This window comes from Felis catus, chromosome C1, assembly GCF_018350175.1.
Source record: "Felis catus isolate Fca126 chromosome C1, F.catus_Fca126_mat1.0, whole genome shotgun sequence".
Classification (NCBI taxonomy): Eukaryota; Metazoa; Chordata; class Mammalia; order Carnivora; family Felidae; genus Felis; species Felis catus.
The window spans coordinates 131,538,328-131,557,297 of NC_058375.1; the positions used below are offsets into that span (position 1 = coordinate 131,538,328).

The following is an 18,970-nucleotide window of genomic DNA, read 5'->3' on the forward strand; positions in this document are numbered from 1 at the left end:
TTATATCTATTAAAACTTTAACAAAACAAACTGAAACTTCCTAAAAATATAATATTTTATAAGCAATGCATTTTCTTTGTGATATAAGCAAACATGGCCTATTTTTAGGACTATCTGATATTTGAACAAACTAAAATATGTAGGATAAATTTAGAGTATATATACATATGTATATATATATATATATATATACACACACACACACACATATAATTTGTGGTCTAGAAAAACATTTAAATGAAAGTATATTCTTTGATATACATCCTTATTAACTATGTATAAACAACTTAAAACTAAAAGTCACTTAGATTTGGTAAAAGAGGTTGATAAAACAGTGTCGGAAACATTTCCATATGTAAAATTTCCATATGGAAAATGATTAGGTACCATCTGTCTACTTAATACATTTTGGTTGAGGATAAGAAAGGAGAGTCATTCCCTTGGGTTGCAAAATTATTTTTAAAAATATGATGAGTCTGATTTATGATAAGAATTGGTTTGGAATAATTTTTCAGGTTATTTTTCTATGTGTGCTAACATGGCCTTGCTCCATTAGAAATACTGCTTTACTTAGGGCAGGCCATAATGCCCAGTGGAACACAAATGATTGAGAATACTGTAAGAAGCATTTGGCTCTAGAATATGTCTTCTAGAGTCATGCCTCTTTTATAGTGAAGTAAGGTCAAATCAAAATAGCCTGTATTCCTTATTCAAGATATATTGGCCCATACATAGTAGAAGCTTTAATGTATCACTGCAATAATCATACAAGCACCGTAAAGAACCTCAGTGACTTCAAATTAAAAAAAAAGAAGATTCAAATATCATATCCATTGTCATCAATAGAGACTATTTATCAGCTGTACTAGACAATTCTGAGACTTGCCTCATTGTAAAGCAAAGAGTTGAATATAGAGTTCTCAAGAACTTTCTTGAGTTCTCAAGAAAGATCTAGAATGGAATTACAGGCTTTCTTAGTTTAAAATTCACCCAAACATTTCTAATTCATTCAGCATAAAAGATCCTAATTGGAGCTGTGAATGTAAACAGTGAAGATAAATATTTAAGGCATTATGATCACAGTTAAGATTATTATATGGGGAGTTCATTTTCACCTGTAAATGTTCTAAGTGAACTACATAGATATTCAAAATCTAGGGGTGCCTGGGTGGCTCAGTCTGTTAAGCATCCGATTTCAGCTCAGGTCATGATCTCACAGTTCATGAGTTCAAGCCCCACTTTGGGCTCTGTGCTGACAGCTCAGAGGCTGAAGACTACTTCAGATTCTGTGTCTCCCTCTCTCTCTCTTCCCCTTCCCTGCTTACACTCTGTCTCTTTCTCTCAAAAATAAATAAACATTAAAAAATTAAAAAAAAAAAGCCGAAATCTCTACACGTTAGGACAAGTGCATTTCTACAACGGGCCTCGTAGGCAACAGAAATTTTAAAATATAACACTGTTTGATGAAATAGAAGTGGAGTTTCAAAACCTAACTGTAATAGTTTTATAATGAAAAAGAAGGCTGCTTTTGCCAATAACTAAATCACCCCTAGAAGCCAAGCTCCAGCAATTATAATCAACTATAGGAAAGAGCAGGTGAATACTTTTCCAAGAATGAGTAGCATTTGAATTTCAAATTTCTTACATGAAGATTAAAAATATTCAGTGTCTCATCATTTAACAATAGCAGCTAGAGAAAGACAAGTAATTATAAGGAGCAGAAAACTTGGCTGTATCAAATGTTAATGTCAGGAAAAAATTAATTGGCATTTATCTACACCAATCAATAATTCTGAAATCTCCTTATTTATATTCTTAAGTGAGGTGGTCCAAGCTGTATGCTACCAAGACTCATATGCATAGAGGCCAATACGAATATTTTTAACACTCTGATTATTTAAAATGTAAAATTTTCTTTTAAATTACAAAATGAGCTTTTAGGAGGTACCTGGAATCATGTCTTTCAATCAGATCTGAAAGAGTAAAACTGAAATTTCTTAAAAAGTTTTAGATCTTGAATAAGTGCATAGTTAGACAAACATGCTTTCTCATTCTAAACATAAAACTATAAAATTTGGTGATGTAATATAGCGAAAAACCTGCTTCATTTTCCTACCTACTTCATGATAGATTTATCTTAGAGTGCTGTGTGCCTACTTTTTGCAAAGCATTGTGCTAGGCAGTTTATATATGTCCTTTCCAGTATTTTCAGTGACTCTGGATGTGGACAATACAGGTGACATAGAGGCATTGGGGTGTGCTGTGTGACAGTTAAGAGTGTAGAATGCCTAGGTTCACCTTGGGATGACAATCAACTGAGCCTCTTCATGCTTTAGTTTCCTAATCTATAAAAATAGGGGTAATGATAATACTATCATTGGGGATCTCAGGGGAATTAAATACAATAATATACATATACTTACATGTGCTTTGCTCATAAACCTTAAAAATATTTATTATTACTACAACTAGTAGTAATATTTATTGTTAATCTAATTTTATACAGGAGAAATGGAGACTAAGGGAAGGCAGGGTCACATAAATTAGTTAAGTGATACATCTTGGCCTAAAACAAAGCTCGACCTCAGATCTACCCCAGGCCAACCTCTTCCTGTATATTTGTTGGATTACTGGATAAATAAACATGGATTATTAGATAAATTATTTACACTAAGCAAAGAAGAAAAAAGGAGTGTTATGTAGAAGAGATATTAATGTCGAGTTATAAAGGGAAAACAGCAAAAATTATAGGCAACTTGACCATAAAAACAACACTGATAACATCTGAATCGATGTAAAAGTCACATTGGTGGCATTAGTAGAATACTTCTGTGCAGAATTTTAATCTCTCTCTGAGGGGTCTCTAATACAGGTAGACACAGTACATAGGGGGCACCTGTGAGATCATTGGTTAAGAGTGTATGTGGAACTAGTAAAAATGTGGCACATCTCCTCACAAGGATAGACTGATATTTAAAAAAATCTATTTCTGAGAGGTTAAAGAGAAATATGTGGCGACACATAGTTTACCTACGTGACCATGTCAGAGCAGCTAGTGAAAAATGTGCCTAATAACATTTGAAAATGTTCATGTAATTCTCTTACTTGACCATCACAGTTGAGATCACAGCTACTCTGGTTGGAAAGATAATCAGTAAGAAGAAAGGGTGCATTCTAGTGCCGGTGACAGCTTCCTTTTCAAGAACTGGCACTAAAGTACTCATCCAAAATACCAATCATGATTTACAATTAGCTCTCTGTTAAGAAAGTTCTAACCTTGCCACCCACAACAGTACTTCACACATGCTACACCCTAACTAAAATAAATGACTCACTATTTTCTTTACATGCCTTATTTTCATGACTTTTCAGTTCCTCTGTCTTAATGTTCTGATCCCTCATTCCCACTTAATCTGAATCCCATCTGTCTTTACAGACCTTGTTCTAAGGTCATATTCTACAGAAAACTGTAATCGATTCTCTAACTGGATGATCATCTGAATTCTCACAGTAGTTTTAACTCTGTCTCTTCTGTACCATGTATCTCAATTGACACAAAATCTATCTATTCATCATTTCACCTTTACATCCTCTTCAGCTTTGCATATCCAATGCTTAAAGAATAGATATTAAATGAAAGAGCTGTGATAGTTTTAGACACTTACAGTATCATAAAGGTAAAAGTCTTCTGATTGTATGTAACTCCCAGGAGACAACAATGAGAACATGATATGGGTGTAGACATGTTTACTAAGGGCAAAGGCACAGTGTTTATGTGAGGAGTTCCAACAGAGAAAAATATAGCAGGTAGAAAACCCTGCTATGAAGAGATCCTAAGTGTATCTCAGTGGAAAAATGTTGTGATCCTCAAGGGATTTTGGAGCCCTATATTTTTGTCTGTGTCATAAAATTTACTGAGTGTTAATTGTCTTTTCACTTAATAGCAATTTGTTTTTCCATTATGGTTAATGTCTTGATCATGAGGGAACTTAACGTCAGTTTACCTGGATAATTGAGAGACATCTCTTCAATACTATTTTGGTTTTTGATTTTTGTTATTTTATTTTTTATTTTTTGCTTTTTATTACTTATAAGCATCTGACATAATGTTTCACTTTTTAAAATGTTTGCTTTAATGTTAATGTAGCTTCTAAAATATGAGTTCTAAGACTGAATAAATCTTGTCAGTTTTGTTTCAAAATTAGTCCTTAGTTTCTAAATTAGTGTTATGTTTTGCTCATAAGCCCTCAAAATATTTATTAGTATTATTAGTAGTATGTATTGTGAATCAAATTTTACACGGAAGAGACTACAACTTCATTTCTTATCCTCAGTTTGTAAATTAGCGTTTGGTGCATGGAAGTTGTTCACCATGAATCTGATGAATGAATAAACCTTAAAATGGCTGGGTTTAACCTTACAACAAAATGGCATCCAGGGAAATATCATAATCCTCGCTGGTAAAAGAGCTATATAAAAGTATCTTGATTTGGCATTTGACTTCAAAGTTTTTAATCTAGTCTTAAATGTATAGCAAGTGCTCCGTGCAGCTCTGTGAATAAATGAGGAATAAATTGATAGAAAGTCATCATCAGAGAGAGTAGTTTACATAGGCATTCGAGAACCAATGATATGAAGGCAGCTATACTGATGATTGACTAGCTAATTCTGTTCAGTTTCAATAGCTGTGAAAATTTATCATACAAATTAATTCATTATTTACAGAATAATAAAGTTTACCTACCTAACAGGCTGTCATCATTGCAAGTACCATTGATCAAGTATTTTCCTTCTGGGCACACACAGGTGGCTCCAAAAGGATTCAGCAAACACAGGAAGTCACACACTAAGTCCAAACATGGATTGGGTACTGATTAAAACAAAAGAAAACAAAGAAATTCATAACTATAAGTACAATAGGCTTCAAAAATGTAAAATTTAACAAGGTGAAAGGATGCAGTAGCAAAGTTGAAAAGACATCCTATCAAATTGCTTTTGGGTGTATGTCCTTTCAATGTTACCATTCTCCTTTATACGTAAAGAGAAAGTGTTAACCAACATCCATCATTAACAGGAAATTTACCCTGATTTACATTTCTTCTCTCCCAAGAGAGAAGAAAGTATTTAAATATATGCTTTGTCACTCTTCCATCTGACGTATTTTTGGTAAAAGAGTTGCTCTGAGATACCGAAGTACAGTTTGGGTCTACGTAAAACAAATCCAGCCAACTGAAGTCTTGAGGGACCTAATCCTCATTTTAGATAGCTTCAGAACTGCTGAACAGACAGAAACAACTTCCCCCTCGTACTTACAAAGACTTATAACCCATATGTACTTGTTCAAAACACAAACAGAGGATATGACTTTTTTTTTCCTAAACACCACATTTAACATGGTTTCCTTTACATCAGGTTGGAGTTTATGTGCATGTAAATGTCTGCCACATTTATTTTTGTCTAAATGTCTCACCAATTAGCATCTTCTGCAGTCATAACTTACTCCACAGCTCTCCTTAGAGGATCTGTCGTTAGAATGACTATAAAAATGGCTTTCACTCTGTTAGAACCACTACTCAAACACCTATTATACTTAGGGCAGAGTTTTATTTGTTTATGTAGTTTTTACGAAGGTGGTAATATTTGACTATGAATAAGAATCAAACAGAACTAGAGGATGATAGAGAGTGTACTCATATTAACCTTGGAACTAAATATGTCAGATCACAGGTAAAAAGCAATAAAACCTTGGATAGCATTTCAGAAAGTTCTTAGGGGGCTATGTACTATTTTAATCTGTTTCTAGAACTGATTTAGATAATTGCCAATTGTTGCCTTTCCAGATAAGTATACCAAATGAGGTAAATATCTTTTTATTTGCCATAAACATTATCAACAAATCTTACACAGTTTCTTGAAGTGTAAACTCATACATAAAGACATTATTTCAGCCACTTTTTTTTTCCTACTTTGTTCTTCAATATATTTGGTAGTTGTGTTTGGAACATATCTTTCAAGATAATTACATCAACCATTTACCTATTCCTTTCTAGGAGGGAAAGTAACAATAAAAAAGTCACAATCAGAGAAAATATAACCCTTGAAAGAAGTACCCGTAGGATGATTTTAAAGATGGAATGTTGATGTTATGATTGTTATTGCTTATCAGTAACAAGAGTCAAAATGGCTAATGATGTATTTCACTACTTGCATGGTTTATATATATAGACTCACAGGTTTTATTATGACTTTTAGAAAAATAGAAGGAAACTTTTGTTTTAAATAACCAAGTCAATTCTAATTTCAAGGAAACACAGTCCAACACAAAATAAACTTTTGTACCATTTATATCTTCACTGTGGTGATTTAAAACATTTAGTGATTTCAAAATTAAAGTTACTTAACTCTTGGGATTAAGACATTAAAAGAGTTAAAATATTTTAAAATACTGTCTTCTGAGAGTCATATGGAAAAAAATTCACCAATATCAAAAACAGTATAAAATATACTTACAGTCTATCTGTTTATAGCGATGAGATATCAAAACACCTTTCGTTTTATCAACATCTAAAGCTAGGTACTCTACTGAACCATGGCCAAATTTTTGTACTCGAAATACACCATTTTTAGGTCCTGCTCCATATATATAATCTTCAAAGATATCAATCCTATGTGGATGTAACAAGCCTAGAATTTTTAAAAGATAGAGTTATAAAAGTTGCAATGTAAATAAATGCTTGGACTTAACACCAATTTTATTTAAGATCATGTAGAAAATCTTATACTGTGGTTTAAAAAAATTCAGAATTATAATGTTTTTACTATTAGCTGAAAAGTTGTCATAATTAATTTCTTTGCAGTAGGAATATATGAGATACTAAACACATCACTCACAACATAAAAAAACATTTCTATCATCACTTTAACCATCTGCAGCCCCACAAAGCATTTGCTGGGGGCTTACTATATGCAGAGTCATCTCTCTGTACAGTTTGCTGACAAAAGAAAAGCTACAGGCCAGTCTTATCCATTGTACACAATTAGGAAGCTCACAAAATTCTGAATTTGTGTTCTAGATCAACTTAATGATCAAATTAGATTGCCTGAATGACAAAAAGAAAAGAAGAGAAAAAGGCATTACTATTGTTGCTTTGAAATGGGATCAAGAAAAGAACCTGGCAAATAGCAATGGTGCACATGACGAGTGTGGCTAACAATAATAGAGGCCATCATTTTTCCCATTGTAAGAAATAACTGTTACTTTAAGAGGTTTTATGAAAAGAATAATTAATCTAACTTTTGATACTGAAATTTATAACAAGAAAATGACATTTATATTTTAATTATTATCTAGAGGCTGTAAAACATAAAATGCTTTTTTAAAAACTTATATATGCTACTTCAATGTACTTAAGCTGAAAAGGTCAACTTTATTGTAATCAGGTGTAATATGGAATTTTTTTGTCTGTCTAGGGCTATCATAGAAAAAACACACATTAGGCAAAGGCACAATGAAAGTTCAATTTAATTACTTTTCTTTCAACTTCTCTGCTTTTGTTAAAAAAAAAACAAGAAGCAGAGCTATATTCAGTATATGTAGTATATACATATAAAAACTTCAAGTCCATATGATAAACAATTTGTGGTAAATAAGAGAAGAAGTTGTGGTGGAGAAGGGAAAAATAAACCAGAAGGAAAATAAATTAAATTCACCAGAAAGAACTGAGGTTGCCAGGCAAAGAAAGTGGGAGGAAAAAAAAAGAATAAAATATAGGAGGTAGTCACAGAGGCGGGAATAAGAAAGGGTACCACAAAAGAAGAGCACAGGTAGATTCTGCACTCACTGGAGGTAGAGGTAAGTTATTTTTACACACTGCTTTTCTCTTGAATGCAATAATTGTTACAGTGATGCTTTATTATATACAATCATTCATTTTTTAAAGGCATTTTAATTCTTTTTTGAGAGAGAGGGTGCAAGTGAGCGAGGGGCAGACAGAGAAAGACTCCCACAAGGGGGAGAAAGAGAGAGAGAGAGAGAGAGAGAGAGAGAGAGAGAGAGAGAGAGAGAGAGAGAGAAGTGGAGCTCCCCCTGGGCTCAAGTTCACCCAAAGTGGGGCACAAGCTCACCTGATGTGGGATTCGAACATACAAACTGTGAGATCATTACCTGAGTCAAAGTCAGAGGCTTAACGATTAAGCCACCCAGGTGCCCTACAATAATTCATTTCTGCTTGCTGTCACTGAAATTTGAAATAAAAACTTGTGTTCAGAGGCACTAATGTTGATTAACTCAAGTGTTCTGCCCAGAATGTAATATCTACAGAAGGAACAGAATGAGTATTTTCTGAATCTGAGAAGCAATGGACCATGTTTGTCCTAAGCTAAGTTTTTCTGGCCTGGCCTCTTTGTTCTTTTACCGGGAATAAAAGTTTTAATCCATAGTAAGAGCAACAACTTGTAAGGAAAAAGAAATTGAGGAAACTCAGCACGTAAACCTTTCATATTTATATTTACAAATCAGTACTTAATATACTCAATAATAATTAAAGACAAAACAAAAGCACTTCACAAACCTTGTTTGCTGCTGACAGAGACTACTGAATCAGAGCCATCATACAGAACACTGCCAATAACAGAAAGCTCAAGGTCAGCCCAGTATATTCGTTCACTAAAATGATCCACAGCCAGACCTACAAAATCAATACATAAGGATAAATAAACAAAAATAAATGTGAAATTATTTAAAATCATATTTCTGCTTCTTAATATATAATTATGATGGATATTTTTCTTCATATATCAAAGAAATTACCCAGTATACATTATGGTACTGTTGAAATTAGAAAAAAAAATGAATAACTAATCTTTATCTGAATTAAATGTGGATAGCTTCCCTAGAATTTAATTGGCTATAGTAAAAATTTTCCTTCCTATATGAAAAGTTACCCTAAATATCCTTCATTTCCACACTTACTGGTTTCCTAATTATGGCTATTTTCTAAAAAAACCTTTTCCATATTTTAGTTTTTATCTTTTTAGTATATACAGAATTAACTAATCATTTAAACCACTTATCTAACCTTTATTTAAAATAACTCAGGGTGTGGGGCTCCTGGGTTGCTCAGTCGGTCAATCATCTGACTTTGGCTCAGGTCATGATTTGTTAGTTCAAGCCCCAGGTTGGTCCCAGGCTCAGAGCCTGGAGCCTGCTTTGAATTCTATGTCTCCCTCTCTCTCTGCCCCTGCCTCTCTCTCTCTCAAAAATAAATAAACATTATTTTTTTTAATTTAAAATAATTCAGTGTAATTAGTTATATTTTGGATATTGTCATGAAGGTATGTTTCTCAAATATAAAAGGTTCATGGGCTTAATCATAAGACATTTTCACCCATTAGGAGTTGGCCTATGGTATTGTGAGACACCTGTGTGCATACTAAAGTTTAAACTGACTAAAGATTGATGGTTGTAGTAGAGAAGAATGAATGACAAATTCCGTAATTAAGGTTCTAGTTGTGCTTACACTTTTTCACTAGAATCATTAATTTTCTTTGGGACTGCTTGTCTTTATTTTTATCATCAGTATCTGTTAGTGAATAACAATCGACTAAAATAAGATGTGGTAAAAAATAATGTTTTTTCTACTTATTCAGGTTTTTGTTTTTTTATTTCATAATGTTACTGGAGTCCAGACAGTATCCTCTTGCAAAAATATCATCGACAGAATGCTTTCTGTCTTAAGTAAACTTCCTTCAATATAGAAAAGTAAGATCTATAACATATAAATTGTACAGTTAGTCTTCACTGTTATAGATATTTAATTTTTGTGACTAGTCAGTATATATGATGTATTACATTATAAAAACTGTACAATGAAACTAAAATGCCTTTGGCAGCTGAAAGTTAGATAGCTTTCTCAATCAGAACATTCAATAAATAACTGAGATACACTTCAATGGCAACACAACTGAATGAAAGGTATTGTTGAATTTGTGTTAATTGGATTCCTCTGTAGACAGTCCAAGATTTAACAGAGTGAAAAATAAACAAATAAACTCATGGTGAAGATAATTCAAGAATATTTTTTTAGTTGTTTGTAGATCTAGCCTGAATATAATCAAATCAAATATAAATATTGCTTCTTGAGTATAATATAAAGATGTACTATGCCCAATCAGTCTTTAAGAAATGACTTAGAAATTAAAACAAGTGGCCCATGTTTTACTACTTTCTACTCGATGATTAATTTGCTATTTGGAGTCATGTTGGAAGTTATGATTTTGCTTCTTCATGTATAACTATGGGCGACATGAACCATAAAATGACCCAGTTTCCTTCTGCCACCATTATATTTCAGAACAGTTGTCTAAGAAGGGTTGAAAAGACTTTTTTCTTTCTCTTTCACCAATGTGATACAATAAAGAAGTAGATTTTAAAAAGCTGTCCCCAAAATTGTCCTTCACTTTTGGATATTAAATTTGTTAATATCCAATTTGTTAACTGTGGGAAAGACAACAAAGGGTGTGTAATACAGTCTAATTACCAATATTATTGTTTCAGATTCAACAGCAGTAAGACAGTTTTCAAAAGTATCATATATTGCATTGTTAGTCTAGGCTTGTCCAAGACAAACCCATCTTTATCAGCTCTGGTCACATATTGTGCTATTGGATGGAATTATATCTAGATAAAAATTATATAACAAAGCTTTCAGATGAGTGGGATTTATATTCCAAAAAATCCACAAATCGATGATTTTGATTTTTCCTTAAGCCCTTTAATAAAAGAGATAGTCTTTTAAATTAAAAAGTTAATAAAGGAATCAACTAACTTTTCTTGTTATAGACATGAGAGTGAAGTTTATATGAAAGAACAAGTTCATTTCTATCTTTAAAATATCACATCTCCTTTTTGTCTTTAATAAAGTACTGATAATAAAACAGAAAAAAAATCAATTCCCAAGAAAGTCATTTTTATCTGAACTGGGAATGATGGATATTTGCAACCAAGTCTGTGTAAGTACAGAAAATTTAGAATAAAATGTCACTTTGTTCTAATCAAGTATTATGGAATCACAATTTGGAAGGCTTTTAAAAGATAAAGACATGGGCTCACTAAGTTTTAGGAATATATGATAAAGGCCCTATTCACATAGTCATTTTCTTAACTTCTCCCATGATATCAAGACTATTATTACATTTTAGGGATTTTTGAATCTCACTTTTGTTGAACTCTGAAAATTTCCAAGACCCTCCCACTAGTTCCTCTATATCCACTATGGTCTTAAAAAAAAAGAAAGAAAGAAAAGAAAAAGAAAATGGAAATGGTCAAAGCTAAATCTTATGAGAACCGACAATACCAATGGGATATTTGAGAAGACTTGAAGAAAGTAATAAATTAAAATCACTGTGTTCTCAGAAATAGAGAAAAAGATTACATACATTCTGCGTTAAAGGAAAGTCAACATTTGTAAGTTAGTACTAACCAGCAAGCGTGCACTACCATATTCTTGATTTAAGAGGTGATAAAAAGGGTCCAAAAACTGAAAATATTTACCACTATGTGAAATTTATTTTTTAATTGTTAAAACTATGTTTTGAGATAGATTGCTTACTTCCAGTCTTAGATTCCAAACTAAAGTTACAAACACATGCGAGCGCGTGCACACGCGCACACACACACACACACCCTTATCTGAGTGTGAGTAAAATAAATGCATCAAGGAATTCCAAAATAGTCCTAAGTTCTATCCATTTTATTTAATTAGATACATTTTGTTGTATAATAGAAAATAATTTACAGATTGAATGAATGATTATAACTAGTTCAGGGCTAGTATGTAATTCTTTAATTTCTCAGAAACTGTCATGATTTGGGGGAAGCTAAAGGCAACATAAATAAGCTTCTAGGTATCAAATAATACGTATCTAAATAAAAAACATGTAATCTTACATGCCTTCTTACTGGAGGGAGAGCTGGAAAGTATCCTCCCTGACACATCATTCATTAAGCCAATATATATTCATAAGACACCTCCCTTGTACTATACACTGTCAGGTACTAGGTATGTAGCAAAGAACAAAACGGATCATGTTCCTACTCTCATGGAGTATGAAGTTCAACTACCACACAACTGACTGAATCAGAAGATAGATTATGTCCTTTGTTGTTAATATTGTGCCTAATAAAATAAGACAAGTGTGTCGTTTGTTAAAAGAGGCCATAAAACCATACCATGGGTTAGAATGTTAAAAATTGCAGGCATTCATCTCTTCATTCATTCAATACATAATTATTCTTAAGCACACACTAATTACGGACACTGTAATATTCTTCAATGTGCATAGGAATACCGGTAATAATTTTGATTTAAGTTGTTTATGGTCTGATTGGGTGGGTACACAGAATATACATTAAAGAGTTCACGTTCTACTGTATCATTAAAGTAGTAGATGATGAAGTATCAACTATGGAGATAACGAGTGCTATGAAAGCCCAAAGAATTGAAGTATTCCCATCATGATTTTGTAAAGTATGTAATGGTAGGGCTGGTAGTGAGCAAATATAGGTCTAGTTAAGTGGTGGGCTAACTGTTCAATTGGATTGTACAATTCTAACCCTGGAATACACAGGGGTTACCTAAAGGGATAGAGATAAGCTCACATCTATTCTATCGCTGTTCAATCCTGCAGATATCCTGTGTACCCTATTAAAGTACAGATAAGAACAAATGTACTACATCTCAGTGCATGCATTCATTCATAGATTCATAAGGGAAAGGTAGCATTTCCAATAAACCCAAAATGTAAAGAACAACATGTTGCACTTGGAGGGTAACAGAGGTATTATTATAGTTACTGATTTCAATATAATAACCTTGGAGTCAGGGCAAATATTTAGAAACATATGCCAAGAAAAAAAGAGAGAGAAAAAATAGGTACAAACAAGTCTTGAGATGTTTCTGGGAAGACATAAATAATGAACTTACTTCCACAGAGGAATATCTCATAGGGTACACATGCCTCTCTCCATATAATGTGTACATATACATATAGATGCAGAACAATGACTTACTGCCAACTTTTCATTATACCTTTCTAGTAATATGCTGTTTATGAAACCTAATTATCTATTATTTCCTAAAGATCTCATGAGATTTGTTCTTGATTCATTTTTATATCAATAACATTTAGCATGACAATACTCAAGAGTTATTAATCCCTGTAAAGATAACATTTGAGATGTTTCTGCCTGACGGAATAAAATCCTGCCTATGAATACAAAACCAGCATTTCCAATATTAAGAAAGCCACTTATGAAGCAGGTGGGTATGAAGTAAAGTAATAGGTTTTTATATGTGGCTTGTGGATTTTTAAAAATCTTACAGAATTCAAATTGATATGCCATAAGAAAATGAATCAAATTAACAAAATATACTAAATGACATTTTTAAATGAATAAAAATAATTATCAGTGTTAGGAAGTTATGATGGATGTTACATAGAATACATATATAAGGTTTTAGCATATATTTGCTTTAAGTGTATTTATTTATTTTGAGAGAGAGGGAGACAGAGAGGGAGAAAGAGAATCCCAAGCAGGCTCTGTGCCATCAGCACAGAGCCCCACACAGGGCTCGATCTCATGAATCCTGAGATCATGACCTAAGATGAAATCAAGAGCTAGATGCTTAACCGACTGAGCCACCCAGCACCCCTAGCATATGATTGTTTTTATAATTATTCTTAGCCTCTTAGATATTCAGGGAATTATATTCATCAATTTACATTGATTTACATCTGATTTAAATTGTTATGAATTCTCTATAAGGTAGATATTATCATATACATTTTACAAATGAGAAATTTGATGCTCAAAACTTTTTGCAGGCTGCTCAGTTTTAACTCAAGCCTATATAAATGGCGGACTTAAGCTCTTTCTGCTGCTTTATATTGTCTTTGTGCAAGTCATTATAGTATGCCCAATAAGGTGTACCCTATTTCTTTTGAGACTCTTCCTGCAGCTTTTGTGATTCTGAATCCCATTGTTTTGCTCCAGTTGCACAAACATCTTTGCAGTCTTCAGTTCTGACTGTGACTCTTCTAAATATAAGCATCTCACAAAATTCTACCCTAAGAAGACGCTTTGTTTCCCTCTCTTGTCCATCTGAACAACCCCAGCAACTTTAATTATCAGCTTTCTCTGCTAATTCCCCAAACTTTAAGTTTAAACTCCAAGCTTTAAGCTGTAGAACTAAAATTTTCAGTTATCTGTGAGATATCTCCATCTGACTGATTCACCTGGGGCCATAACCACACCTGCAAGATTTGCCGGTGATTGACAGCAACACAAAGTCTGTTCAAGTGCACCTTCTCAAAGTTCTACTCTAAAGACCTAGTAATGTCACACTGCAAACTTGCCTCCACCATTTCTGACCCTTCTTACTCTATTTTCACTCTTTTTTTCCATAGCACTAAACACCTCACAACTTTATAATTTACTTTTTAAAATATGGTTTTGCCTCATAACCACTAGAAGAATAGGGATCTGTATGTTCACTCCTGTTTTCCAAATGCCTAAAATTATCTCTGACACACAGTAGGCACACACAAAAAATTAGTTGAATGAGTGAGTAAACAGCTTTCAAGAGTCTACTCCTGTTAAGTGGGGCAGAAGTTTTCAAAGCAGACTTACTGAGAAGAAAACTCACACATGCCCAATCACATGGAGTCGAAAGCCTCACACCAACTTCTTTCTTGATATGTCTCTGATGTCTGACTAGAGCTGGTTATCTACTTAACATGAAGCGATGGTATTTGTCTTGGTCTCCGAGATCCTGCCTAGGCTGACCCCTACCCATCTCTCTAATCCTTGTCTCATGCTATTTTCCAATTTGTTTACTATGCTCTTTGGCTTTCCTACCTTCAGGTCTCTGTCTCATTCTTTGCTTCGTGTTGGAACATCATCCCATTTTTTTCTACCCCTTCACATAGTTTAGCAATTAATCTTAACAATCAGCACCTTGGAAAGCCTTTCCTCTCCACTATAATTAAAGTGACACCTGCTGCATGGTGCACCCCCTCCTATCAGATGTGCACACACACAGTTTGGTTTTTGTTTTTATGGTCCCCCATATTAGAATTTAAGCTCTGTGAGTGTAGGGATCCATATATCCCATATAATATATCTGATTACCTATAGTATCTGGCATACAGTGAGCATCCAATTTTTTTAATGTTTATTTATTTATTTTTGAGAGAGTGTGCATACACACACATACACACATACACTCACACACACACAAGTTGGGGAAGGGCAGAGAGAAGGAAAGCAAGAATTTCAAGCAGGTTTCATGCTGTCTACACAGAGCCTGATGGTGGGGCTCAATCCCATGAACCGTGAGATCATGACCTGGGACAAAATCAAAAGTTGGATGCTCAACCAAACTGATGAACCCAGGCACCCAGAGCATCCAATATTTTTTAATTTAAGGAGGAATGGATGAAGAAAGGAAATAAGAAGATGTTTAATTTATTGAATTTTAACCTCTGAGATATTTCTTATCTCTACCTCTATTCTCATATGTATTTCATAAATTCTATGCTTACTCTGCTTTCCCTTCTGTATGCATTCTCCCCTTCTCACCTGTTACCATTCTAGTTGTGCTACTCTCTGCCCTCATTAGGACCATTCAATGGATTTTTAGCTGGTCTCTTAGCTCTCTATCTATTCACTCCATTGGCACAATGATACCAAAGCAAGAAGACCTACCTTATTCACATCACTACTTGAATCAAAATGGTACAGTGGTTTATTATTGACTAAAAAATCACGTCAAAATACTTTGGTATTTAAAGCTCTCTATTCTCGGTTCATGTTACATTACCTATCCCATCCCCTTCTAGGTGATTCATGACTTCAAATATCATAGAACATACCATGTGCTTCACATTGCAGCCCCTGGCTCAGAGTGCTATGTCATTTAATAAATACGACAATATCATAAGTTAGTCATAATCCCCCCTTAGTTTGTTAATGGTAAAAATCGAACTTTGAAAATAGTAAGTTCCTTTCTGAGATCTCACAGGTGGTACATAATCCCCTGGGATCAACACCGGTATATTTGACTTAAAAGAACACCTTTATAAAAACTATACCGTGGTGAGTTATCTGTCCACCTTTCAAATGTCTACCTATCCTTCAAGCACGTGTTTAAATGACACCTTTCACATAGTTTTCCAGTATTAGATATAATTTCTCTTGCCTTTGCACTCCCATGATATCATAAAGCATGTAACAATTCTCTCATTGTGCTCAAACTTCAAACTTTAGCGCATGCCTCATTTTTTTTCCCTTAAATATCAACTCCATGAGAAAAGGGAGTATGCCATGTTCATCATTAAACTATCCATAGTGCTGGGCAGAGTGGTCACCACATGAAAAATTTGCATTTCACCCACTGTAGGGGATGCTGTGGTGGCCAGCTCAGATTTCCTTTAGTAGGTAGGGATACCTCTCCACTATCCACTGTTTGCAGCTAAGGAATCACACTTGCCCTCCTTCCCCAGAGATTTGTGCTCAACTGTCTACAGCAGTCTGGATTGGGAAGTTTGAGTCCAAAGGCTAACCAAAGACTGATGGATCATAAAAAAGCTGACTCCTTCCCTGTCACGGGATCTATGCTCCAAGGCACATCCCCGTGGCTGAAGCCAAAATTAGAGTTTACCTGAGACATAGTCTTTTTCTCTCTCCATATTTTACAGATATCTCCTGAATAGCACTCCCCTTATAAATAACCTTTAGAAGAATTCCTGTCTCAGGCTCCTTCCTAAGAACCCTGTGACAGGCAATTCTATAAACTGCTGCCAGAAACATTCCTTAATATGAAAATCATGTCTCACATACTATGATTATGTAAGTTGTTAACATCACAGAACTTTAAGCAAATAATTTTGGAACTTTTCTATATGTCCAAAATTAGTTAGAAATAAAAAGTTAAGACAATTAAGGTTCTTTAAAAAATGAAAACATCGTACGAGAATATTATGCCATTTGCCTCTCCAGTAGCCTTCCATGCCTCCCCTTAAAACTGGAATAAAATCCAGTCCTTAACAGTGTGTTCTAGGTCCTACATGACCTTCACCTGGCCACCTGGGCACCCACACTTCTACCACTTTCCTGAGCTGCTCAAATGTTTCTAGGCATACTAACATTCTTGCTGTTTTTGACAAATGTTAAGCTCATCCTTAACTCTTACCTTGATTTTCACTCTGTTTGGAAAGTTCTTTGCTTACATATTCACATTAGCCTGCTACTTCTATGAAGTTCTCTTCTCAAATATCACCTTTCTAAGATGGCTTCTCTGATAATCCTGATCAAAATAGTGTTCCCCCATAAGTGCCCATTCTTTTCTATATGGCACTTATTAGTATCTGACATGACTTATGTTGTATATTCTATCCTCTGGAGGAAGGAAAGTTCATGAGAGTTGGTATTTTCAACTTCACAAGAGTAAAGACTTGTCTTCAGCATCTGGAAAAATTTGTCCCGCCAGATGGGTGTTCAATTAGTACTTGTTAAACCAGTGAATGGAGACACACTTATGTAAATGAACTAAATCCCAAAGATTGCTCCTTCCCATAAAGAGTAAAAACAATCTAGTTGAAGGAAAAATCACACAGCACATTAAAAGTTAACAAGAATATAAGTGCTGGGCCACCTCAGTGGCTCAGCCGGTTAATCGTCCCACTTCAGCTCAGGTCATGATCTCACAGTCTGTGAGTTCAAGCTTCATGTCGGGCTCTGTGCTGACAATTCAGACCCTGGAGCCTACTCCAGATTCCATGTCTCCCTCTCTCTTTCTGCCCTATCCCCATAACACACTCTCTCTTTCTCAAAGTAAACATTAAAAAAATGAATATAAGTGCCAAATATAAATCAAATTTCAATTATATAAGATACTACAAAGCATAATGATTGAATAATATGTGATAGAGAAAATGTATTCTCTCCTTTGGGATATAGTAGGCAGGAAGCGTTGCTTGTGGCATGAAATCCTTGAGGTTCCTTGCAGTTCTGAAAGTGTTTTATTGAGGAAGTGTTAAAGTTAGATGTTATAAGGTGGGTAAGATTCAGCTGGATGCACAAAAGTCAGAAGGGCAGGTGGGGAGGCAAATGGAATGGGAGAAAAACAGGGAGGCCGAAAAAACACCTGAGTTCTTGAGCAGTCCTGAGAGTACAGAGAGTCTGGAGCATAGCTTAGATGACACAACTGGGAAAGCTATTGAAATCTGATTAAAAAGGGCTGTGGATGAAAGGGCCAGGAATCATCAAATCTTCCTCTTAAAAATTATTTATGTTTTCCCACCTCTTTGTCCATTTAGCTTCTGATCCTCTAGAAATAGTACCATCTATCCCAACATCATTAACTTATATCGGTAAAAACACCCTATTACACTGTAAACTGTTGAAATTCTATGCGTGTGAAATCCTACAAACGGCCTTACAACTTAGGCAATTTTCAAATAACATCCCTGTAATATCACTGGCAGTATGATAAGGGCTTGACTTTCAAGTTGGCAAAATACAACATGAAATGTTAATGACTTTCATAAAGCCATACTATAAATTACTTTATGTGCTTGTAAAAATGATTATATTGCCAACAAAAGTGGAAAGTCTTGTTACACTAATATGCCAAGCATATTGCTCCGCATTCTAGACTGTGTCAGCAACACATCATACCTGTGGGTCTTTGCAAATTCTTTTGTACTAAAATCCTTCTCAGAGTGCCATCCATGGCTGCTTCTTCTATGTGGGAGTGGTCCCCAACGACAGTCCAGTACATCATCCTGAAGAGATAGGTCAAGTTGGTTAGGTTGGAGTGCCGTTACAACCCAACTCTGCTCCCAAACACAATGTCTCTTCAGACTGTGTGCACCAGAATCACCCCAGAGTCCCTGAAAAAGCGGATTT

The 18,970-nt window shown here is 34.4% G+C and overlaps 1 protein-coding gene across 1 annotated transcript in view; it reads right to left on the reverse strand.

The window, feature by feature from the left end:
* Positions 1 to 18,970, reverse strand: part of LRP1B (LDL receptor related protein 1B) — a 1,940,511-nt gene that overhangs the window by 86,771 nt on the left and 1,834,770 nt on the right. Inside the window, exons 81-84 of the mRNA XM_023259298.2 lie at positions 18,740 to 18,846; positions 8,571 to 8,687; positions 6,511 to 6,684; positions 4,745 to 4,870 (exon numbers count right to left, since the gene is read on the reverse strand). Of these exons, the coding sequence (XP_023115066.2) occupies positions 4,745 to 4,870; positions 6,511 to 6,684; positions 8,571 to 8,687; positions 18,740 to 18,846 (524 nt within the window). The remainder of the gene's footprint in view (positions 1 to 4,744; positions 4,871 to 6,510; positions 6,685 to 8,570; positions 8,688 to 18,739; positions 18,847 to 18,970) is intronic.